Source organism: Buteo buteo, chromosome 12 (genome assembly GCF_964188355.1).
Source record: "Buteo buteo chromosome 12, bButBut1.hap1.1, whole genome shotgun sequence".
Taxonomy (NCBI): Eukaryota; Metazoa; Chordata; class Aves; order Accipitriformes; family Accipitridae; genus Buteo; species Buteo buteo.
The window spans coordinates 3,589,933-3,615,930 of NC_134182.1; the positions used below are offsets into that span (position 1 = coordinate 3,589,933).

A 25,998-nucleotide genomic window follows, 5' to 3' on the forward strand; every position below is an offset into this window, starting at 1 on the left:
AATCAATTATATTTGAGTAGCTCTAGAAAGACTTTTGTCTATGCTGTTCTGAGAAAATTCTAACAGTAGAGACTCCACTGGCTTCTAGGTGATCTTTCATAGTGGTTCCCTGTCCTTGCTGTTGAGAAGGTTTTCATAATATCTAACCTGAATCTTAATTGCTGCAGTTTAGCACATTTCTTTTTGTCCTATCCATCATTGTTATTGAGAACAGGTTATTTCCTTATTCTTTTGAAACAGCCTTTCATGTATTCGAAGGCTATTATCATGTTCCATCTCAGTTGTCTCCTCTCTAGCCTAATTCTTTCAAGCTTTATCACAGCTCGCGTTCTCTAGACTCTGGTCATGTTGCTCTCCTCACATTTCTCTCCATTGTCGCATGTCTTCCTGGAGTGTAATGTCCAAATTTGTACCCGGTATTCCTGCTGAGGCTTTATTAATGCTGAGTTGAAGGGAAGAATTACTTCACGTTTTTGCAGGCTATGCTTGTGTTTGTACATTCCGATATGCTGTGAGCAGATGCCGACTCACGGTGTCACCCTGAACCACGTTCAAGCGTGGAGGCTCACACTAAAACTAGGCAACTAAAGAGAAAAGTACCACTGATCCTTTTATCCTCCCACATACCTATTAGATAAATATGATCAAGGTTTATCGAAGATTGATCAACAGAAAAGATTTGGAAAAAAGTCCTCGTCTTGAAGAAAAATACATTTGCTCTCTACCACAGCAAGACATCAGTGATCAACATTTACTCATTTCAGAGTGACTCTTCCTATTCACCAACCATCAGAAAATTGGTACTCTTTCTTATCAGGAGTGAAATCTTGCATTGCCAATTAACGGCCAGGTTTGTGTTAATGCTCTGGGTTTTCTCAGTCCTTGTGTTTATAGTCACCTAGGTCAGAAAATTCCCTAATGAGGTTTATGTATGTATAGCTAAACGTTGATGAAATATCTGCTGATGTCACCACTGTGACCAAAAACCTCAGCGGTGCAGCAGTTTGTCCTTTTCATATGAGGCGATTAAATTAGAGATTCTAAATAAATTAACAAAAACTTAACTGTTGTTACCACCTGTGTCTGTAGTGAGTAGTGACACAGGAATTCCCTGCTGCTAGTCATATTTACAACCAATGTTTTCCCGAACTGTAGCAGTACTGGAAAGGAAGAAGCAAACTTCTTCAAATGCATAATTAGAATTTTCTTTCTGGAAAACTAATCATGTGAATCTGCTTATTTCTGAGCTTCTTTAGTGGAAGAAAGCCTTTACTGTATTGCTTACACATTATAAATCTCCTTTGATGAAAAAAATGAAAGAAGTGCAAACTAACAGTGATACATTTTATAGAACAAAAAGCTTTTTCATATACCGAGTTGTATCATTGAAGCCCATCTTGACTAGAGAAGTTACTTTAGAAGTTTTTAAGGTTGTAAGCTATTTCCCCCTGTGCAATTCAATAGCTCGTTACCAGTTAAATATAATTATATTATATTGTATATAGATCCAGTGTTCTGGAGGAATTCCACCAGAAGCAAATGCACTTGTGGGATATACTGTATATCTAATGGATATTTAGTTTAATGGCATAAACATTGCTCTAAATCTCTTTTTGCATTAACAGTAAATTGATCATTAGTGCGAAGTAGGTGAGAATTAAAAAGGGCTTCTAATAATTTATAGCTCATATTGATTTTGCTGCAATGTTTTAACACTAAGGTAGCGTCCAGGTCTTTGGCTTGTGTAAATTCTATTCAGGTCAATGGGATTTTGGCTGAAACCATCCAACAACCTGTCCTGCAACTCTCACTTTGTGGCTTTCAACCACAGCATGCGTATCGGAGCTCAAAGGTATGCAGCAATACGAGCATTGCTTTTGGGTCCGTTGTAATCCATAAACCCTTTGTGTGATTGTAATTCTGATGTCGAAGTTCACTCTTAGCCAAACGGGGGTTGCTCATCGTCCGATACCACGCAAGTGCAAATGCTGCTTCCTGCTACGATAGGATGGTAAGAAACAGGGATCCCGGTCCCAAGTTTTGTGTTAGGTTGTGTGATTGAAGGCAGGCATATCCCCCTTTTATGCAACAAAATGTAGAGGATGTGCCCTGTTACGTACCCAATGCACAAACTGTATCCCTGTTCGGTGCATGACACTGACTGTTTATCTCCTGCCACTCGACCTGACGCAGGTGGTGTGCCCGTATCTCACACTGAGCTTTATCACTAATATTGTAAGTTTAAATCTGGCAACAGGGATTAATATTTAGAGTAGAACAATTATATGTTCATTAAAGCTAGCTTACAGGAGCAAAGTAAGTGGCAGCTGAGGTTCTTAGTACCAAGTATTGTAAGTTTATATCATAATATTTAATCTTCCTTCAGCACTTTTGCATTCTGTGAGTAGGAACTGAGTGAAAACAAGGTGAAGACTTTCAGGGCATTACTTAGAGTAGGAGTTTTATTGAGTAAAGTGCCCTGGTTTGAGCTATAGGAATTAACTACTTGTAGGTTCAGAGGCAGTTCTGTAAAGAAAGTATTTGAGAGAAGATTTGTGAGAGAAAAATAGTTACAAAGAAAAGGCATTTAATTTTTTTAAACCAAGACCACAAAAAATGATGAAAGGGAACATCATTTTTAAAATGAAATCATTTTTAAAAATGAGATTATTTAATTTTCATGATGCGTTCCCTTTATTTTTCAGTACAAATAATTTGGGACTTTTTCATGTTACCAAAAGAAAAAAAAAGTTTCACTGCAAGTTTTTTCTTGGCTCCACTGCTTTTGCTGCTTTATATAGCTCTTTGATATATCTGGATGAGAAGGACTACACCAGTACTAAGCTTCTTTTAAACAAAGCAGCCACAAAGCAGTAGCATATGCAGTACCAACTCCACTAACAAAACAACTGTTCTGCGAGAGGCAAGGATATGGAAAAACCGTGATAATTCATATTATGTGATTGTCTTCCTCCAGTGCGTGGCATAATTCTGATTAAAATTACTGGCAGTACTTTCTGTGCATCAAAGGAAAAACAGCTCCAGGAACTGACATCCTGTTAAATGTGGAAGAGCTATTATAGGCTAGTGGTTCAATATGGTGGGTTTTGAAAACTTCCTAACAAAAACCCTAAGCTTTTCGGGGCAGTAATGCTGAACTGTATAAGCAAAGATGGCCAGCAGCGCGCCCATATTTTCGATTGAAATTTATGATAGTTTTAGCATTTGTAAAGATTCAAAGAGCAAGTTTCAGACCATTATCCTTTTTAGGGCCTCATTCTTCTCATTTTACTTGTTAGAAACAAAATTAGATCCAAGGGTGTTAAAAGAAAACTGCTAGCTTTCTAAGCCTTTAAAAATATGTATGCATCATATATTTTTTCTCTGAGTACATCTTTTATTATGCACTGGAATAAATAGGTAAAATTAGGCAAGTTTTGATAGAGCCATGAAGTTGCAGCTGAGAAGTCTTGCATTTTCTTTCCTGTTACAACCTGGTTTTAAAAGATAAGTTGGTTGTGACTCTTCATTTTAATTATATAGCAGGTGCCTTGTCTTAGCTAGGAAAAGTTTTTATGTAATTCATTAAAAACCCAAACACAGGTATGAATTAAATTATTTTCTGTTTCCAATCTCTTGATAGTTGCAGCTATTATTTGCATATATGCTAAGGAGAAAGAGCTCTGTCCAACAAAGTCTCTTTACAGCGATAATGCTATCCCATACGAGTTGTCCCATTAAGCCAACTTGATCACATATTTACAGGATTCCCATTTATCTCTGTATTAAAACTGAGGAAAGCCCACGCATCCATAATTAATATAAACCTCGGCAGGCATTTATCATGAAGCGATCTCAAAGTGCTTTAAACACGGTATCGGCTTTAAGGCCGCACTGGATGTTCTTGTTAGGGCTTTATAGTTACAAACTTGTAGGTGTAGAAGAAGACTTAATCCTGCGATGCACTGTTTAATAGGGCTTGAAGATGAAAGCCTTTGAAACCATTCAGCACTGGAGTGAAGGGTGTAATTCTACTAAGCCTTACTCATGCAAATAATCTTTATCCTTGTGACTGATAACATTGACCTAGCTTGTCAATTAGCTATTAAGAGACTAATGGTTTGTAGTGATTTGCCCGAGATTGCACTTGAAAAGCTGTGACGGAGGCAGATACAGAACTTGCCCATCTTTTCCATAGTACCAAAGGGAAGTGTAGGATAACGTTTTAGATGAGGGTATGGTACATCACCTGATAGCCTAGCCATGTATCATCACCGAAGTAGTTAATTTTACAGTGTCACTGGATGAGAGACCTGTACTGTGACAGTAAAATGTAGGTAGCTGTTTTTATTTGAATGCTTCAGCAAAAGTCTGTATATTTTCTGTATGGGAATCCCCTATATTTGTCCTTCAGAAAAAGAACAGAACGCATATATCACCAGATATTCTCCCCTGTTAAGTTAATTATCTTTGGCTTCTGTAGTAGCTTAATTTTTCTTGTCCTATCAATAGGCCTGCTCAAAGAAGAACAACATAAAGGGTTTTATCAGTGTTATTGATTGGCTAGGAAGTGATGTGTTTGGCACTCTACTGGAGCTTCTCTAGTGGTTATTTATTTAAATTGGGAAAAAACCCCAGTATTACTTGAAAAAAAAAATAACTAGAACTTTCATTTAACATTACAAAAGAGGGCATTGCTTAATCCCTGAAGTAGGAAATTGCTTTTCTTCATGATCCATTGCTTTCATACTGTTTCTGGCTGCTGGTGCTGAAGGAAAGAAAAACTATGTTCTCGCTCTGTTTTCACTGTATCCATTTTCTTATCCTCTACAAAAACTTGGCTGCTAATTTGTTGTTGAAGTAAATAAAGGGAGGGGAGAGCTTGGCTATGAAAAAGATCTTTTTGTCTCAAATGGGCATTTGCAAATATGGAAGTAAAGCAAAACTTTATGTGGGAAACTGAAAAAAGGGAAATTAAGGATTTGAAATAGTGTATCAAAGCTGAAGTATATGAGATATTGCTATTCTTTGAGATGCCATTATGGGTTTATACCTAAATTCAGCAGCGTGTTCCCAGAAGATGAATATTGCTAAGGAGTGTTTTTTCTTGTGTTCTGATCTTGTACATACGCAGAGAGAAAGAAAATACAATTGAAAGCAAAAGGCATAGCTGGCTGAAAATGATGGTATCTTGTTTCACGTTGCTTAAAACTCATTCTTTTTTGTTAAAAGCTCCTATTGTTTTATTGCTTCTAATACGCATTACAAAAATGTAGCATGTTACAGCTCAGGGCTGGAAAACCCTAATGGACTGTAACTAAGGAATGATTATTTAACTTCAGAAGTTACAATATTTAGTTAATGATTCCCTGACATTGTCAGGACAGGTCACAGAATACATTTTAAAGTAATTATAAGTTAGCAGCAGTGTTTTATATTTTTCCCCTAGCAACAGCAGCAGAAGTTGTATTTTTCTCTTCTCCTATCAGTGGTGACTCCTGATTCTTTTTTGAATCTAACTGCTTTTTATTTTTTTCAATCCATTTAGTCTTGCAAATCATAATCAAAGGTTACGCTAGCAAAATAGCAATCTGAAAATAATTGTGATAGCGAGTTTTTGATACTGGTGTGTAACAGAAGAGATACGTGTAGGTTTTATTTTGAGTTTTTGCTGGTGCTAGCTATGTGAGGAAAATAGCAAGACCACACCATATGCCCAATAAAAGACTCATTAGAAAGGCATTAGTAGATTAATCCAACTTACTCTGTGGTTTATTTTATTTAGAAGGTAATAAGGTAAGTTCATTAGTTTGCAGACTTAATGTTTTCGACTGTACCTCAAAGCAACCAGTAACAATTCCACTGAGACTCCGCAGATCTCACTAACACCTGTCAAGATAAACACATGGCTCTCTAGGGGAATCACCTTGGCAACATAACTGAGGAAATCTGGAAAAAAGTAAGTCTTTCACACACAAAAGAGTGTTACACAGTATAAACTTGATTAATGATTTTTCACATGCCTCTGAGGTCATATATCTCTTTAAAGGGGGAAAAAAAAAGCAAAATCAATCTCTGAAGAACAAATATTTTGGAATGTACAATACTGCATTTGAAATGTATTTTAAAGAACTTGAAGGATGTAGAATAATTATGCAATTTGAATTGAGCCTCAGAAAGGCTGTCTGAGACCAGCAATTGAGTCTCCATCCCCCTAGGGCTAATATATTAGATTACAAGGATTATTGTAGTGGCAGTATTTGTGCCACTACATTTAAGATTATGTCAGCATTTCCATTTTAAACCTGTATGTTCAGAGGTTCATAACTCAGCTATAGAAAAATTTGCTTGGCACTACAAACAAATACAGTTTCTGCACAATGGTGACACTTTTTCTGGGGGGGAAAAAAACGAAAGCAGCTTAAAGCTACATAAGTATTGGGACATTTTAAAGTTATGAATGCCAAAAGTTAATGCCGTCTTCTTACAAGTCTGCTTTTGAAATGTAGTTATTTCTACAGTCAGCTTGTCACACTACTGCTGTCTGGAGTCTGAAGCAATATATTGATGTAGAAGAGTGGACAGAATGGTAGCAGGCTGTACCTTACCCCTTTCTTTGACAATATTGTTACAGGACTAATGAGTTCAGGGAAGGCAGGAGGTAGAACTCCGCTGTACATCCTCTTCTCCACCAAGGCCAGGAAGGGAGGGGGTGACCGATCGTGAATCGTGATGGGTGATATCTTAGAAATCCTATCAGGAAAACCTGCTTAAAAATGCAGTCTTGACTATTACTAATTTAGGCACTCCACAGACATCATTTAGGGCTCTCCAGGCTACCAGTGGCCTTCCCACTAAGAAAAAAAAAAAAAAAAAAAAGGGCAATCAACTTTGCCTTGCAAGGTCTTTAAACTCAATTTCCCCATTTTAGGGCTGTTGCACTTTGAGTCTAGTGTGGGCTTGGCCTTGACGTGGCATTTAATGTTTCAGGTAATCTATGTATGGTAAACAATAACAAGAGCTGCAAACAACACAATACACACACTTTTCCTATTTCTGGAGGCCTTTATAAACAAAGAGGCTTTGCATGTACTTTGTATGCTTGTACTGGATGCAAAAGAGCACAACGCTGGGTTCTGTTATTGGCATCTGTCACTGATCTCATCAAACTTCTTGATGACTAATTTGCAACCTATTTTTGTGTTGTGGTTTTTTTTTGTTTTTTTTTGTGTTTTTTTTTTTTTTTTTGTCCCTAGCTGGAGTGTTTGCTGAGGAGTTCAAATTAGTTAGCATTGAAGCTGTAGTCGGGGATCTCTCTTTTCTGCGGCAATGCAGTGCCAATTCGTGCAGCAGCACTCGTAGAAATCAGAGAGACTTTTGCAGGTTCTGCAGCAATCTAATTGCCCGTAGAATTAACTGCTCATGCAGCAGTCCAGAGAGAACATGAGTACAGCCTGCCCTGCTTGATACAAGACTACAAATTTCTTAAATATCTCCATGTATATACATGTAAATTTGGCCTTAATTCCTATGGTTTTATATTGGAATGAAATGGGGAACCTACCCAAAGTGTTACCACTCTTTGTGCGAAGTTAGACAAAAAAAAGAAAAAGAAAATATGAAGTTAAGTGGCATTGCAGCACTGGTAGCCAGCAAAAGACAACCCCCAGTGGAGTATAAGCCGTCCTCCTCAAGGCAGGTCAAACCAGGGCTAAATGCAAGTAACGGTAGATGGACTTGGCAAAGTGCCCTGACAACTGATGGACCAACCGGGGCTATTTCAGACCAAGAGGGAGCTTTCTTTCCAAGTCAAAACTCCCCATTGGAAAATGTTCTCCTACCAGCTCCTTCTGTTCTAAATTGAAGGGATCTGGCTTATGTGCATGGTTTCAATAAAATGAAACAAAATAAAAATCAGCTTGCTTTTGACAGCAAGGAATAGAGAGAAAGAGATTATTTCTGTCTTTACATACGCAGAGTCAAGAAACATTTATTATGAAGATTTAAGCCTATTTGGATGGACAGATTTATAGACAGAAAGACTTATTAACTGTACCGGGATTTATTTGAACTATACATACAGAGAGAATAGCTGCACTACAGAGAAAGCAGCCTAAGTATTTCCATTGTAAACTCCCCTTTTTTTTTACGTGATCACAAAAATTTGGAATTTCTGTGTATTTTATGACTGCACAAATACTCCATCCATCTCTCCTAGACTAATATTTTTTACCTTCCAAGTCTCCAGTTAGTTCACACGATAAAGTTTATTGGCTTCCTTTCTAAAGTAAAGGGTTTCTGCCCTAAGCTCTGTAGGGTTAGGACACAAACTGGCCACAGTTATACACGGATGACAGGCCTTGGTTCAGTACCTTGCAATTCATTGGCTTTTGAAAGAAACATTCTCTGCTGTTTAAACAAGGAAAATTAACACCCTCAGTGTTATCAGACATTGAAGTGTCTGAAAATCAGACATTTTTAGTACGGGGAGATCCTGTGTATAGGTCCTTAAATTCATCAGAGTTTATGGTGGTAAGTGGAAACATTAGTTTGAATGTTTTCTTCTCTAAGCCACTGTCTGTAGGAAGGATAAACATAAATTCTGGCCTGCTTAATTGTAATCACAAAAGGTCCACAGGTTTTCAAATGAAGTGAAATTCCGTACCCAGTAGTGGAGAAAAGCTATAATAGAAGAACATAGGAAGTGTGTTAAAGTGTCCATTGAATAAGATTCCCTGTAATACAGATAGATATTTGTGGAGGTTTTTTTTCCTGAGTTTGCTGAACAGCACTTGAGCTTCGGGAGTTTAAGAGTGGATGTTGCAACATTAAGTGCAGGATTTCTGGAGAACAGAGGTGGCCAGAGAAGTCTGGTTGCATAAGGCAGCACTTAACCTAAAGGAGCCCTGAGTTTGACAACTTCTGCTAGCCTAAGGCACGGTCTGCTTTTAACTTTTGCTGGTGTCGCCGAAGTTGTTTGTCTTAACTGATACAACTGTATTGACAAGAATCGGGGTGTAGAGAGATATGGTCGTAGCAGCAAGGAGTATCTGATTTTATCCGAGGAAGTAATGTAACTTATAGTCATGGAAGTACTTTGTTTGTATAAATCTTTTTTAGGAGCATTTGGTGTTTATAGGATAATGGCATTAGAAGCAGCCAGGGAAAGATGTGTTTTTACAGTTAAGGATATTCTTGCTCACAAACGTAGGAACCTACTGGTATTAACAGAGTTTACTTGGTGGAAGTAACTTGATTAAAAGTTACATTTACTACCAATGTGACCTGCACAGGGTAAGTGTTAAATGGGGTTAAAAAGCCATTAAATTAACTTCACTGGGCTAGGTTTCTGAAATCCTAAAAACTACCTTGTCAACACCCCAGTTTATTTTCGCACTTTATTTGCTCTGCCTGCAATGGGACATTTATTTGTTTACACAAACTTGTTTACTGCCTTCTTTTGTACCACTTCTTCCTTCTTTGAGAGAACCTTCAGAGACTGATGCCACAATGTTGATTGTGTTGGAATACGTGATTCTGTGCCCTTGGGGATTAAACCCAGATCATTTCAACTTCAGCTAGTCCTCAACTAACAAAGATTCATACTCTTATGTCAGCAGGAGGTAAGAAAGCAAGTATTTTAAATAAGAAATGCTGCTTACCATCGGTTTTCTACTTGCAGATGCTTTTAACTTTTACTTTTCATTAAAAAGCTTAACTCTGAGTGCTAAGACACCCAATTAAGCTTTTTAAACAGAATCATAGAATCGTTTAGGTGAGAAAAGACCTTTAAGATCATCAAGTCCAACCATAAACCTAGCACTGCCAAGTCCACCACTAAACCATGTCCCTAAGCGCCACATCTACCTATCTTTTAAATACCTCCAGGGATGGTGACTCCACCACTTGCCTGAGCAGCTCGTTCCAATGCTTGACAACCCTTTTGGTGAAGAACCTTCTCCTAATACCCAATCTAAACCTCCCCTGGCGCAACTTGAGGCCATTTCCTCTCGTCCTATTACTAGTTACTTGATAGAAGAGACCGACCCTCACCTCACTACAACCTCCTTTAAAAGAAAAGATGGAAAGACTAGAAGTACCTAACTACCAAGATTTTCTTCAAATTGGGAAGAAGTGCTTGCTGTTATCACAAAAAACTGCGCAAGAGAGGATTTTATTTCCTTGAATTTCCTTCTTTTCCTTCCTGTCCCCATCTGCCTTTCACTTGCTTTCATAGATGCTTCCTTCTTCACCTTCCTGTTATTCTTTCTCTTTTCAATCTTTTAATGATATTTTCTGCAAATTACTTCACTTCTCAGCCGTGCACTGCATTAGATCACCTTTCTCCTCCCTGAAATTCGGATAGTCCCCCTCTTGTTTGTGGTTCAGAGTGCAGAGCCAGGAAAATGTCATATGTTATTAAAATTAGAGCTAGTACATACCAGGTGCTGAGCACATTGCCAGGTCCAGAAAGAGATGCTTGCTTAGGCATCAGTAACCCCCTTCACATTTTAACCGGGTACTTAAATAAGAGTTAGACACCTAAATAGCTTTGTGGAGATTGGCCTTTGTGTCCTCAACTCTTCGTTTGGATATGCAGCAGCAAAATAATCCATTAATTTAACAGTCCCTAAGTAGCATTTAACGTCATAATGTAACACCTAAAAATGACCCATTATAATCTATCTGATAAAAAAACTTCTCTAAGTAGTCTCCAAACACAGATTTAAACTAGAAACTTTAGTGGCAGTTATGTGTGTGCGCTGCATAAATAGTACACATTTAATAATGCCGAGCACTTAAACACCCTTTTTATCTTCACTAAAACATTAAATGAAGTACCTTTGAAGTACCTAAACATTTTATTCATTTGTCCTTGGTATTTAAGCACTTTAGGCCTCCCTGACACAGTAGATGGCAGATGGAGTAAGGCTTTAGATTAAGGTGCTCAAGCTACGTACGTACCTGACAACACAGAGGAGAACGCTTACACAAAGTCCTGCTGAATCCACACCAAGGTGTATCTTCAACCAAAGTTGAATAAACTATGCTTGGGCTGGAAGGGATCTGCGGAAAGCCTCCGTTGCACGGTTACACCTAATGGGTACGCTGCAACGGGGAGCCAGCCATGCTTTCCCGGATGCCAACGGGGAAATTCCCACTAAAAGGTAGCACAATACAACTCTTGATGGAGGCCTTAAAACAGCCGAGCAGAAGTTAGTCTAGACAGGACTTGCCAACTGAAATTGTATCTGAACAACCGCCTTGCCAACTGTATCGTTACATGGTTGGCAATACCGGCTTCCTATTTCAGAGAAGTGATAACAATTTTAAGTTGCTCGTCTGTAGGATGTCTAGAATCATTAAGAACAGTCAGTTAACTACTGCGTGTTTCTAAAACGGCAGCAATGTGTGAACAGTTTACTGAAAAACTGGTTCCAGTGACTGACTGAAATATTTTGTTTCCTGAGTCAGATTGATAGAAAACCTAGTGGTATTTATGGATTAAATTTCCAACACATATTACTTGCATGAATAGGAAGTACACATCAGGGGCTTTAATTTTAGGAGAGTCGGCGAATCCAGGCTGACGTTTCTTTAAGATTTCTTTCCTTTTCCCTTAACACCGCAACTTAGAGAATTTCTTGTACTTTATTTTTTAAGAGGTGACAGTGCATGGCAGTTGCAAGCTGATAGTTTGGAAAATTGGGGCTTCTTACTTCTTTTACACTAAGGCTTCTTGAGACAGGTTGGAAAAGTCACTGATTTCCTTCCAAGTTGCCTTTCCCTGGGACGAGCTGGGGGGGGGGGGTAGGTGGTAGAGGAGACCCCCCCACCCCAAAGAACCGCTTTCCCCCCCTGAGACACAGCCTGCCCTGCCACCCATGAAGCACAGAAAGGGCTTGGGCCCTTGGGGGGGTGTGTGTGTGTTGGGTTCCCCCCCCAAGTCCTGTTTACAGTTTACCTCGGGGTCTTTGTAAAACTTTGAGGACGCGGGGAGGTTGCGGTGCGGTTGCGGGGGGGGGGGGAATAAAACTCATCGCCCCCAGGGTAGGGGGTCCCCTTCCTCAGCCCTGCTCGGAGGGGGGGTCAGGGTCATTTCTCCGTCGTGCAACACCACGATGAAGGGTGTTTCTTCTCGCTGGGGGGGGGGGGGGGGCAATCCGCCCCGGGCTGAGCGGAGCCGGGGGCGAAATGCCTTTTTTTTCCCCAAAACCTCCGCAGCTGAGTAAGGGTTGTGCCTTCCCTCCGCGTCCGCACGAATTAGAAAGCGCCTCAGCAAATTGCGGTGGTTTTCGTTTAAATGAACGCGAAAGGGGGGGGGGAGGAGAAAAAAAAAAGCATTCTCACACCCACTGCTCGCCTTCTCCCTTTCACGCATCCGCACCCCGCACCCATGAGCTCATGCTGCTGAAGGCATGGCACAAGATCTACGGCAGGCTGGAAACTGGGGAGGGAGGGAGGTAGAAAGGGAGGGAAGGAGGAAGAGGAGGGAGAGGAGAGGAGAGCCGGCAGCGGGCGGCTCACCCCCCCTGCTGTGCCCAGGTGCGGTACTGCAGGGGCTGCGCCGCCCGCCGCTGGCTGCGGGTGGGGGGGGGGGGGGTTAAGACCCGGAATGTTGTCCCTTTGGATGCAAATCTTCGTTTTTCAACGTGGCATCTCCTCCCTTTCGGCTCCGGGGTGGGGGGTAGAGTAGCTCTTCCCGCTGTTTTCGGGGCGAGAGGCGCGGTGGGACCCCGCACACCTGGGGGGGGGGGGGGCTCAGCCTAGAAACGATTTTTCAGCCCAGAAACGATTTTTCAGCCCAGTTTGCGGCCACGTCTGCGGTGGGTGGCCGAGGTGCGGTAGTTGAATAGTGCCGGGAAAAAACCCCACCAAAAAACACAAAGAAAAAAAACACCAAAAACCCCTCAAACCGGTAACTCTTTGTTAGGCGCTGTGTGTGTAATTACCGGTTCATCAGAGCCGATGCTCGAACAGAGGGGAAACATCTGATGGGCGAAGTTTAGGCCAATTAAAAGACCCCGGCGTGGTTCTTTTTTTTTTTTTTTTTTCAGACGAAAGTGGGTTTTCAAGCCCCTGCTCCATCCGAACTCTAGGGGAGGAGGCGGAAAGGCTCCCGCCGTGCCGCGGACGGGGGGCGTGGGAAGCGCGGGGTGCGCGGGGATGCTCCGCGCCCGCGTTCCGCCGGTGCGCGGCTCCCGAAAAGCAGCGGAGGGGGAAGAGGCAGGGCGGCTGTGTGGGAGCTGAACTCAGCCTCCCTCTTTAACATAGGCTCGTCCTCTGCATTGCATCCAAGCTTCAGCGATTTGCTGTTTGCAGACTGCAGATTTGCATAGCCCTGCTCTTTGCGAGCGTGGTTATTTTATTTTTTTTTTTTTTTTTATCCCCCCCCCCCCCCCCCCTTCCCCTCCCTTCCCAGCTTCTTTCATAAGGGTGCACTCTTCTCCCTGAAAACATCCTCGGGTATTACTGCCAATAGCCCGTTGAGATTGCCGGAGCAGCCCCGTTATTGTCTGGCGGCGTGGTGCGGGTGGGTGCGTGGACGAGCGTGTGCGTGAGCGCCGGGAGAGAGCTCGCTCGGCGAGGGCTCCCCAGTTCGGAGCTGAATGGAGGGGAAGAGCACCAGTTTGCTTTTTCTTCTCCGCTTTCCCAGCGCCGGCTGATGGAGCGGCATCCCCTTTTTTCTTGCTTAGCGGCGAGGTGGCAGGATTGGCTCCACCGTGGATTACTGAGGATGGGGGAACGCTCGGCACTCGCGTAGCCCTCGCAACTGTGGAGTATTATTGTTAATGAGCGGCAGCCCCGGGAAAAGCTGAAACTAGCGCTTGTTCCAGCGCGGGGCTTCTCCCCTCTTCCACCTCTTTGCCGAGGCTCCGTACCGCCCGGATTTCTCCGCCTCTGACTATGTCTCGGATTGTTTTGGGTAGAAGAAGACCCGGAGAAAAGGATCCTCGGCAGCTTTCCCGAAGGCAAGAGATGGCTCGCCTGGTGCGCTGAGCTCCCACCGGCGCCTTGTGCGTGCCCCTCTGCCCAAAGTTTGCCTCCTTCGCCGGGGCCGCTGCTCCTCCCGAGGCCGCCCGCCCTTGCCCCGGGAGGATGGGGGGGTTCCTCCGGGCCAGCCCGGAGCCGGGACCCACCGGCGGCGGCGGCGGCACCGGCACCGGGGGCCGCTTGGCCCTGCTCTGGATAGTCCCGCTCACTCTCAGCGGCCTCCTCGGGGTGGCGTGGGGGGCCTCCAGTTTGGGTTCTCACCACGTTCACCATTTCCACGGCAGCAGCAGCAAACATCATTCAGTGCCTATCGCTATCTACAGGTCACCGGCTTCTTTGCGAGGCGGACACGGTGGGTTTTGGAAGACCGGCTCGGTACATGGCACGGGGGGGGTGTGGGTGTGGGTGGGTGGGCGACGCGCCGGACCGGACCGTGCCGGCCCGCAGAGGTCAGGCGTGGGCTGCCGGGCCCCCCCTCCACCCGGACCCGGGGGGGTGGTGGTGAGGAAGAGGAGGGAGGAAGGCTGCGGGGGGCCGGTCCCGCCGGGAGCCCCGTCGAGGCGGGCTGCGGGGTCGTCCCGGCTGGGGGACGACGAGCATCCCCGTACCTCCCCTCTGCTCGTCCGCACCCCCCTCCCTGCTCTTCCTCACCCCCCCCCCCATCCTCCTCTTCCTCACCCTCCCGTCCTCCTCCCCAACCCGCCGCAGCCGGCTGGAAAAGCCCAGCCCGGAGGCTCCTCCATCGCCGCGGTCCCCGGGTGGGAGAACCCCGGGTGGGAGAACCCCGGGTGTTCGTGTGTGTCGTTCCCCCCCCCCCCGGTCCCCCTCCCTGCCCCAGCCCCGGGGACACCCCCCCAGTGGGGGTCTGGGGTCCTGCGCCCCGGTGAGCAGCAGGGCTGGGAGCCGAGGGAAAACCGGGGAGGGGGGTGTGTATGTTTGGGGGGGGAGCCCGTGGGTTCCTTAAATTGCTGGTGATGATCACGCTCCTTCCAATTCATTACCTTGGTGGAAAGTCGATGAACTAAAGCAAAGGGCAGCTAATTAGGCGGGGGACCGGGGAACAAGAGAGCCTTTGGACGCTGAGAAAGGGGAAAGAAGGAATGCCCACCGTAGCGGCCGGGAAAAGGGACGGAGAGAAAATTCTTTTCAGGTGTAAATAGGTTTTGCTTAAGAATTACAGTGCTCCGGCACTTAGTTTCTGAAGTGACGGGAAGCTGCTTCAGTGCCCTTTAAGCGGCCCCGTTACAGTTTTTCTCTCTCTTTTCGCATGCATACTTGCGTGAACCTGTACATAAACACATGCAAAATAGACATGCATATGTTCAGCCTTACCAAAAGCTGTAAAAGAAAGCGAAACACCAGCTTTAAAAGGATTTAAAGCCTCCCTTTGTCTCCGAGGGAGGAAAAAAAGATAAAGAAAAACCCTTGTTGGCTTCTGATTAGATTATACAGCTTCATTCTTCTTCATTTGCTCATCTTGCCTTGCTTCATTTGCACGATCATGCCATACCATTTACAAGCTTTGCAAAGTGAAAAACAGATCTTGTACTTAACCTTTGCCTCTCTGTGCAAGATGACCTAGTTGAAGGCACGAGGTAGTTAGGATTTATTAGATTTTTTTTCAGTGATTAACAATGCTAGCCTTAGTGGAGACAATAGTATTGTTTACCTGAAAATTCCCACTGTGTGCTAAATACCCTTTAATACTCAACTGCTAGAAAAGGCAAAGTGCACAGAAATGGCTTTTCTTAAGCATTTTGTTATTTTTTTTTAAAAAAGTTACATGTCTGGTCTAATCCCCCCCCCCCCCCCCAAAAAAAAAAAAAAGACTGAGAAATTCAGGCCACCACTCTCCTCTGTAGTGCACTGAGGCAGTGCAAGATTGAGAATGCTGCATGTTCTGTACTGTATGTTCTTAAAGGGGAAAACTGAAGATGTATGCGTGTGCACATATATGTATATGCTTATTATTCTTTCAATTTCTGCCTATATGGGAATATCATTTAGGGGCTTGCTATTGATTTGAGGGAAGGCTGAAAGAAGGAGGGGAGCAGAAACGTGATTGTAGAGGTACCAGCTACAATTCCTTAGAATGCATTTTAAAGTCACGCCTTTTGCCAGTTTTTAAAAACATTACCTTGGACCCAATCAAAGGGTGATGGTGTAAAAAGGCAGCTTTCTCGGGAGAAACAAGTCTTGTTAAAGAAAATGAAAAATGAAGTGGTGGAGCTGCCACTTAAGGACTTCATAGGGAAGCCCAGGAGCCTCTCCAGAAGTTAAGTAGCTGATTTCACAAAATGAAGGATGTTATATGTCATAAGAAGGCATTTCAGCATGTTTACTCAGTAACTCTAAACGTCTTTGGTTTTCTGTGTTTACCCGAAATTCTACTATCTGACGGCATTTTAAAACATCTAATTCCTTTCATCATTAATTCTTCAGAGAGGTGCTCCCATTTGCTTCTCTAAGCCCGACAGAAGCATTTCTCTTTCTGGCTGAGCAGGGTTGGACACAGCTCCTGTGGAGCCCATCAGCCAGAGGGAACTGGGCGAGGGGTTGGGGGGGATGCTTATTCCTTACCCCGCCGTCAAAGTGCCCTTCCCCGGCATCCCCAGCCTCTGTGAGAGTGAGAATTTGATTCTCAGGCTTGTCTCCTTCGGCATAAGCTCCATTCACTTTTGCAGTTACTCTGTTCTGGTCTAATACGATTGTACCTAAACGTCGCAGTCTTTGTGGTGACCTCATATCTGCTTTTTTGTTACTTTGTCAGCTTTTTGTAGCATCGTACCTGTTAAAAGTCGAAAAGAGCTTTTAGGGTAGGTCAATTAGTCGATCCCCGATGAAAGCATCGCGCTCTAATATTTTGAATCAGAAGTGTCAAAAGAAGGAGAAACGATCGCTTTGCCCGGGCAGTCAATAAATGTCACCACAGTCCCCAGACATCCACACCCTCCTCCTCTACCCCTGGCACTGGCTAGCCCTGCCACCCCCATCGTCTCGGCAAATGCTTGATTTTTTTTATTCTTTCAGTTTTCCTTGAGCCAACCCAATTCCAGCTAATAGTATAAGCAAAGCCAAAAGCCCAGCATGGTTGGATTTTTTCCACTTCTTTTGAAAAACCAAACCACAGTCTTGCTGCTAAGACTCTCGTCAGGTAATTTTGCTAGGATTTTGCTTAGTAGTGTGATCTCATGTGGTTTTAGTGGACAGTATTGTGCCTTACAGAGACATAAACAGAATTCCGACCGAGTAATTAGCTCACCCTATTAAACAAAAAGTAGTTCAGCACACAGTTTTTCAATATGCTAAAAGTAAAAATTAAACATCTTTCAAGCTCGACCAAATGATTTTTCGGCTTTGCTTTCTGACCCTCATTAAACTCGGGAAGGTGAAAGATTTGAAAGTTGAACCGCACGAAGGAATAAGAAAATAATTCTCTGGATCATGACATCAGCACTGTAAAGAGAAGTACAGAGAATTAAGAGAGAGACTAACGTTCGCAATTGCAAGTCCTAGGCTGCTCAGCGCTTGCCAGTGGTCTCTGCAGCACGTGGGTTATTTGATGATTTATGTTCATATCTCCTTGCTCCACTTAAGAACAAGGCTATTGCTTTTGTTATAGCTGTATCTAACATGCAATCTTTTTTGGGAGTAGATAGAGTAGCTCATACTGCAGTGCCTCTAGATTACAAAAACATGGACTGTCCATGGCAAAGCCCGCATAAAAGGAAAGAGATTGCAACTTTCTCAGTAACTTTAAATGAAGAAAGCCAGTTTCTCTAAGAAACCAGGAACATGATGGATCATGTGTAAAGTGAAAATCGCATGCTGAATAAGTAAAAAGTTAAAAGTGTAGCCATATGGATGGCTGTGACCATCCTCATTCACCCCTTCCTAAAAAAAAAACCCCAATATAAGGAAAACACCTGCCAACACCTCTTGGGCCTTTTATTGCCCCCCAATTCCTCATTCACTTACCAAATGACAAGTATGGTGTGTCCATTTCTTCTGGCCATTTCTTCTTTCTGTGCTCTCAGGATCTTGTTCAGGCTGTTTTCTGATGAATCTAAGTTGATTCTGGGTTTTTTAAATCTGCCAGAGTAGGAGCCAGGAGGTGACTAATGAAATCTGCATATTGCTATGTGCATGTGCTTGGAAAGAAAAGGCAAAAATGGGGAGGGAATTGGTTTGACGTGCTCACAGGGAGAACGGAAAGAGCTGAGCAGCGTGTGTAGGGGTTGTGCATTTAAGGACCTGGGTTAGCATGGTGCCAGAAGGGATTTCACTCGATGGGACTTCTGACCAAGACACGGGCTAATAGTTTAGGAGGAGCGGAGGCAGTCTGAAGTACGAGGGACTGGGGTACCGGGGGCAGTTATTATTAATGAGGTGGTAGTTTGGGGTGGGGAAGCGCTAGGGACCTTTGTGGTGGAACAGTAGAGAGAGATTTAAGAGGTTGAGCAGAGCTGGTGAAGGAGTGCTTCGACAGCAAAGTTGAAGAAGAGTTTGTGGAAAACGAGGGCTTTGAGGGAGAAAGGTTGACATGTTTTGGAGGCGAGAGCTGAGACTGAGCACCGGGATGGCGTGTAACCACGGCACGTTCCCTCCTCCAGTCTTTTCTATCCAGAACGTGACGCGGCAGCGGGGACGTGCATACTGATCTCCCACTTCTGAGCTAGGCCAGCTTCTTCCAGTCTCTGCTTCGCCATTGTTGCTGAAGTTCACGTGCACTGGATTCACGTGCGTTACATCCATTTAGCGAGACTTCTGTAGCAGAATCGCTAGCTCACCGTTGCTGGAGCAAGCAGGCTGGATCAGGCAGCCCTTGTTCAGTGAAGATGCCTGTTGAACTCCCCAGGAGCTTTTGCTAAGCAAGAATAGCAGGACCAGGATTGCAACACTGCAGTGAAATCCTTTACACCAGCATCGTGAAAAATAGGACCAAAACAACTTTGAAAGATGTGCATACGATGTATAGATAGTGTTTTACCTTTGTAAGAAAACTGCAAGGAAAGACTTACTAGTGTAAGTAAGAATAATTTGGTGGCCTTTTACTTTTTTTTTTAATATGCTGGAATTGCTATTTCTGCATCTTATGATAATAAACCAAATATTTTTAGGGGCTAGGGTAAATAAGATAGCATTTTTCAGTTAGAATGTGCTTATTATGTTGCAGAAAAGGGTTATATTTTGATTAAAACATCAAATGTAAATGTTTCCAGATGTTCAAGCATTGTTACTCAATGTGATATTAGAGGTAGAAGTGAAAAAGTCTCATCTTTGTGTTATAACTGCCTTTTTTTAGAGAGAGATCTTTTTAATGTTTTTTCAAACCTGTTAGTATACCACAATCTTCTCTTTTTATATTTCCTTTTCATTCACAGATTTTCAAATACTTACTAGTTCTCCTGCTCTGAGTACTTCTTACACATAACTGAGGCATTTCCATGTTTTAAGACTGTAAAGCACCTTTCTCCACATCTTTAAATTATATAAATTTTATATCCCCTTTCAAAATTTCCAATATGCTCCATCAGTTATTATCCCCATCAGCTGCCAAAGTATTAACATCAGTTGGAATAAAATGAATAACAAAGCAATTTCAGTCAGCATAGTGGTTAATTGGCTGTGCAGTTAGATATGCATATTAGGAAGTGTGGTTTCTATATTATTATTTCTGTCAATATGGCTTGTCAAAGAGGCATACAGTCTTCAGCAGTATTGTGGACAGTCTGGAGCACTGTAATCAAAAGTGGAATGTTGCTCATGGATTTCTGATAAGCATCTTTATACAAGCCCTACTGCCTTAGCACATGCACAGCTATTGATTGACTGGGGTGCCTTTACAAGAGCGAAATAAATAACAACACTCTTGTCACTTATCAGCAATACCACTTTTGCCTCAGCCTGCAGTAACCATGTTTTTCTAGATTTAAAAGCATGTTTTATTGTCTTTTAATCAAATACTGTTTGAAATAAATTATCAGAAGAAATTAATTTAGCGTTCAATACAGTGTACTTCCTGCTGTTTCTAATTTTCAAAGATGGATTTTTTCTGATAGCAAGAAGAAGTTGACTTGGCTTTAAGGGAAATTTCGCTCTGTCTCTTCATTTCAGTCCAGGGGAGAACTCTGTAGGCAAAACTCTGATGCACAACTGCTATGCCCAGTGTGAGTAAGCACGACCAATTCTACAGCCGGAATATTTTCTCAGCTTTCTCACATACATGGCCATTACCATGGTTAACCATGGGATGATATGCTTGATTATTGTATTTTCAACGGATCACGTAGTGTAGTTCACCGAAGTTAATCTTTTGTCTTCTCCTTGGTCAAAGCTTGCAATAGTTCTTAACCTTTCTGAGTAATCAAGATGACATTACTGACCTCTCCCTTGTCTTTCCCTAGTATCAGTTAATTTATCTCTCTGTTATTAAGTTTGATGTCCTCAGGTCTGCCACAGTATCTGTAGCAAATTTTTCTAAGCTAACAACTTCCTTTCTAGTTTGTAAATACAGTGTAGGCAGAGCTGATAGATCTTGCTGTGATAATAAGTTGACTTGTGAATGTAGCTGTGATTATAAGTAGAATGGAACAGTCTGATTTGATGAAAGAAAGTGTATTATAAATAACAACGCTGTTCTATAAAGTTAAAAGTGACAAACATAAAGAAAAGAGGCCATGTACTTACCATCACTTAGACATTTTTTTCTTTCCGAACAGCAACGTGGATGTCTGGAAGTAATTTTTCCCCCCTCTTTCTCATAACTTTATATACATTTTTGCGCAAGCATGTGCATGCACACATCCATATCACAGACGTTTCCTCATAATGAGAAAAAGGTCCATAGGTTTAAGTTGAAAAAGAGAGCATTTCTCTAAGAGTTGAAAATGTAAAAAAATATTCAGCGATGATATTCAGTAATTGGTCAGAACAATATAAGTAATTATTCCCTTCTCCCTTAGTTGACAGAAAATAATGAGCCAGTGGAATAAAGTGGGAAAGGAGGAGGGGAGAAGAAGTAGTGCTGCTGGATGTCGCTCCATAGAGCTGGGACAAGGTGGTGGGGAGGATGCCATGCTTGGGAGCAGTCACCACCTCTGGCCTGCGATTACTGATTCACCGTAGAAAACCGTAGCAATTGGTTCTGAATTTCTGGAAGCACTAAACTGGCCAAATCCATCAAAATAGCCCAGGTTAAGGGTGTGACTGGCTCGCACACTGTAGGTAGGATAAGAACCAAAAAGCTTTACCATTTTTGGGGCTTGGTTGATAAGAAAAATGTACACATCCGATAGATATGTGGTATCTGTGATCCCCAATCTCAGAAGGCAAGGCAAGGTTGAAGCTAAGGTGGGTTATACCTGAAGGGGTGAGGAATGTGCATTATCCGGTTTTTTTTTGTTCCACTGATTTGAACAGTAAACAGCACAATGACAAGTCTTCCTTTTAAATACACAGATAGGTGTTTCCTGAAGAGCTTGCTGCTCAAGCATGGAGAGACACAGCGGTAAAAGATTTGCTCAGATCATTCTGCTGTTCTGGGGCCTTAGCGGGGGATGCGCTCAGACACCTACTCAGAAATGACAGAAGTGTTAACTCTTTCTTTAGCTCTCTTTTACCGCAGCTGTATCTGCAAAGAAATGCCAACATGCTTCTAAAACAAGTTGACTGCTTTCCAAATATGTTCTTCTATCCCTGCATATCTGCAACTGAGTTAGGGCTTCTCTAATTTACTTCATCAATTCAGCTCATCTGCAATTGTAAAATAAAGAACAGCAGAGAACGACTAGACTTGGAGAAACTTCAAAAAACTCTGAGAAACTTTCGCTACCTTGAAGAGGAGTCGGATGTAATCTTAATCCACGTTTGCATTGTTGAATCCCTGGAGTTGGCTGGCTTTCTCGGTGACAGCAGCTCTAGAGCACTGGGAAGTAGGTGGAAAGGAGATGGGGAGAACTGGCCATGGGCTTGGCTCCTCCTCACCGACCAGTGAAGATGGGGAGATGGGAAGGAACTGAGGGCTAAAGAAGATGCGGTTTCTGATCATTGGCCTGGGCCTGGTTTGCTCTTATTGAGGTCAAGCGCAAAATTTCCACTGCATGACCTGATCCATCGTGCCTCTGGCAGATAGGATGTCGTTCACGCACGCGGTGCTTCTGATGTGGCCCCCCTCCACCTAAACAATGCTTTTTAAGCTGTGAGTGAAATATTGCAAATAATAATGCAAACGTGTATTTTTAAAATAGGTTTGATTCAGTTAGCGTTCACTTTATTTCACAAGACAAGAATTATGAGGGAGCTTTCAGCGAAAATAATGAATTGCCATATTTATGGAAAACATACGAGCATGAATTGAGTCATGCTGTTATTTTGGGTTTGGATATTCAGTGCCCAGAGAGAGGGGTTTAGGAGTTGTGACAAAACAACAGATGTGAGATTAGCCCCTTTGGCTGTGTCTAAATGGATGCGTCCTAAAATTCTGGTGTCCCAGTTGGTCAGAACATGCCGTGGCTCCTGTCCAAGCCCCATCCTTCCACCCATGCTCTTCTCGGGCTGGTTTGTGTTTGCAGTTTGCCTTGCTGTGGATTTTAAATCCACCTGGGGCGTGCACCCCGACCCCAGCATTCAGAGCAGCTCTCAAATACCGCTGCTGGTTATTCTAAAACACATAGAAATGCTGTGAATGTCCATCTTTCTAGAATCAGCTGTTACATCAAGTGAGGGGAAATAAAACATTATATAGGCAAGGGAAGGTGGGGGAGAAGTCTACCCTAATTTATTGCTTGGAAGTTTTTCCAAGCAATTCTTTACTGCTTGGAGATTGTACTTAAGTTGCAAGAGTGTGACTGCTCACTTTATGCCCTGTCAATTAGAAGACTTTATTTTTCAAGTACTGTGGTTGAGAAACATGCAACATGGTTTTCTTAGAAATTGTTGGCTAGAATGTGTTATGTATGAGGGTATGTGGGTCAAATGCTCATTTCGACTGTGCTGACTTCTAGTAGAAAACCAGTCATTCACTAAGAGTGAAGCCAGAAAAATTTTTGTAATCATAATTTTTAACTTTTGTAGAAATCTTCTCACGCTAGCTCTTAAAGCTTTCTTTTCATCACTCTGGACAATTTGACAGCTTTAGCTGTTGTCTGACATGACTATAGTAAAATCCACTGTACAGCATTTAGAGGGAGAAGCTGGTGAAGAAAGAATAGTAACAACATTATTTTGCAGAAACCACAGCAAAACCAAACATCTTAAAGTGAGATGCTTGAATATCTTACTGTGCAAGACATTGCAAAACTGTAGTTAAGCATGCAGATAAGAGGAGTTGTTGGTCTGTTAAGAAGGACAGTGGCCAGTAAGTATCTAACTCGGACACTTAAATTTCAGTTTGTAGCTGGCAGTGATTTCATGACTTGTACGATTACCTAAATGAAAATGCAATTTCTACGTAAGTGTGCAGGAGCTTAGTTTCAAAGAGCCGGAGGTCAGCAAAGGTAAATAATAAATGGGGAAAAAACCCGTGATACATCTGCTAGATATCTATAGAGGCAGTTACTTTAGATATGGCAGTTATTAATGCTGATATAAATTGCAAGTGACTCAACTGAAGACTCCTCAGATCCTATCTATTCATTGTACTTGTGGGATAGAATTTGCCCGTCGGGGAGCTTATGCCTTAGACTTTGGGAAGGTGAGTTTCAGTACAATCTGTGGGTCTCATATGGCTTTTGCTGGCACTTGGACTAGGTACAAATGTCACTGTTTCAGTACAAGGTCACTGGTGGAGATGTGTGAAAGGCTCATCCTAAGTTGGTCATAGCAAGTGTGGTGTGAGTAAATAAATATGTCAGGATTTTGTGAATGTTTTCTTTTTGTTTCAAGTCATTAACTTGGTCACTGCTGGCTATTTGATAATCACTCACCTCTTTCTTTCCTTTTCCAAATGTAATTATCTGAATTGGAAGAAAAACTAAAAAAAGAATTGTATGTAATCTAGGAGTAAATTTCCATATGCTTATAGTATGTGGTAGTTCTTTTGTCTTCTGTAGGGGTCAGTTAATTGCCAAAGTATAGTTTGGCAAAAAGGAAAATCAGGGAGAGAAAAGAAGCAGTCATTACTGCTAAATGGTACTTAGTATAAATCAGTTTAACATTGCTAAAACCCCCTGTTTCTAACTGTCATGTGGAAAAGTGGCATAGGCACATTAACCCTTGTTCTGCAGACATGCTGGTATATCTCCTGTGCTACAGCATATCTTGGCAGTAGGCTTGTCTGGAATGGTTATTCCCGTTTCACGGATTGGAGCTGAGGCACGGTAAATCAGCTTCTCATTTGCGTTCCCTCTTGAATGATTCAAAGAAATCATGCAACGGTCAGATTGGCCATCTGAAATTTCCCTCTGTGTCTCTTGTGCACTTGCCCGTGATATGAGACGTATCTGGGGCATGGCCAGAGCGTGTAACACTCTGTTGTCAATTGGCATAGCTTAAAGCAGATTCCATGCTGGTTTAGCGTATGCCGTGCCTCAGTCATCCCTCCATAAGCAATTTATTGGGTAGTGCTTTTCCCACAGCTGTGCGTCAAACAAAAAAACTAAGCGCACCAGAGGTTAAGGATTATTCTGTTCAGCCTTTGCTTGTGCCTGTTAATGAATAGCCATCCAGTTTATTTCAGGAGTTTCAGCCATCCACTTACTTCAGCTTTACCTATCTAAATGTGTCAAGCATCTAACCATAAGTCACACAGCAGCCTGAAATGGGAAAAGGAATTAAACAGACTCGCTGAGTTCTGTCTATCTGTTTCATCCTATTGTATGGCGCTAATACTAAGACCCAGGACCATTAAAACAATGTGCTAGTTACTGAACAAATACCATTTTTCCTTCCTTTGGTGTGTAGGTCATACCATGGGATTAATAGAACTGATTTGTGAAAAAAAAGGGAAAGGGTGCTGCAAAGAAATGGGGGAGGGGAAGAAGAAAAGGAAAATGGGTCGAGCAGGCAGAGCATACCTTTGTTCAAGAAAAAGAAAAACAGATATATTTTCTCCCTGTGAAAATCTGTGATTTTTTTTTTTTAACAGGGAGTATTTTCTCAGTTATTTGGTTTGATTTTTATAGAGCTATTGTAATTATTTAGATGTAGAAAAGGCATAAAATACTGATCTTTGTGCATGCCAGTACACGAAGCTTAGAGCTCTCATGCCTTCACAGATGAGACTTGCCTGTCTTTTGGTACAAGTCAAATCTTTCCAAACTCCCTGTCAGTGCTTACATTTTTGGGGCCATATGGGGGGCAGTTCCCTTAAATATTGTTCTCTGCTTGTCTTGTAATTCCAGTTGCTCATGGTATCTGATGGCTATTAAGTGAGAAGGGCAGTCATAATGCATTGAGTCTAGATTTGAACTGGTGGCTTCACATCATGTCATTTTGTTTTACAGATACTGTTTGCCATTTAAATATTCCCTCTCCATGTAATTGCTCTGGATGTTTTAATGTTGGCATCAGTACGCAAGGTATTTTCTCTCTATTCCAGAAGAGAATGAATGGGGTGAGGATTTAGTTCAGTGAAGACACATCTAGCTCTGTTTGAAAGGATTAGTTGCTTTCATATGTTACTGTAGGACTGTTAGGATAATTAGCAGTTCATCAGAATGATTTCACAGGCCATTATTTGTGAGAATGACTGGGACAAGGCTTTTTAGTTTGCAGTGAGTCTGTATGATTTACCATGTGTAATGCCAATAGATGTGAAGAGTCAACAGTCACAGAGGGAAGGTCAGCATTAACTTTCTTCCATAATTTCAAGGGGCTTTTTTGAGTAGTACATCATGTCGTGTGTCTTTTATTTCTTATCTTAGCGGATGTTATAATTTTTAATATTTGTTTGTACGATGGTAGTGTCTAGAAATTTCAGTCGGAGATTGCGAGCCCATTGTGTTAAGCAGATGGATTGAATAGAAAAAGACAAGAAAGCTGAGGAAATAATCACTCGCTACT

General features: G+C 42.4%; 1 protein-coding gene across 7 annotated transcripts in view; it reads left to right on the forward strand.

The window, feature by feature from the left end:
• The window catches only part of NRXN1 (neurexin 1), a 718,668-nt gene that overhangs the window by 424,699 nt on the left and 267,971 nt on the right, over window positions 1-25,998 (forward strand). For 4 of the 7 annotated variants that reach the window (XM_075042427.1, XM_075042428.1, XM_075042430.1 and 1 more), the window contains exon 1: window positions 14,101-14,347. The exons of the other annotated variants lie outside the window; for them this stretch is intronic. In XM_075042427.1, the coding sequence (XP_074898528.1) occupies window positions 14,101-14,347 (247 nt within the window). Of the gene's footprint in view, window positions 1-14,100; window positions 14,348-25,998 lie in introns of those variants that run through there. 7 annotated transcript variants of the gene reach the window in all.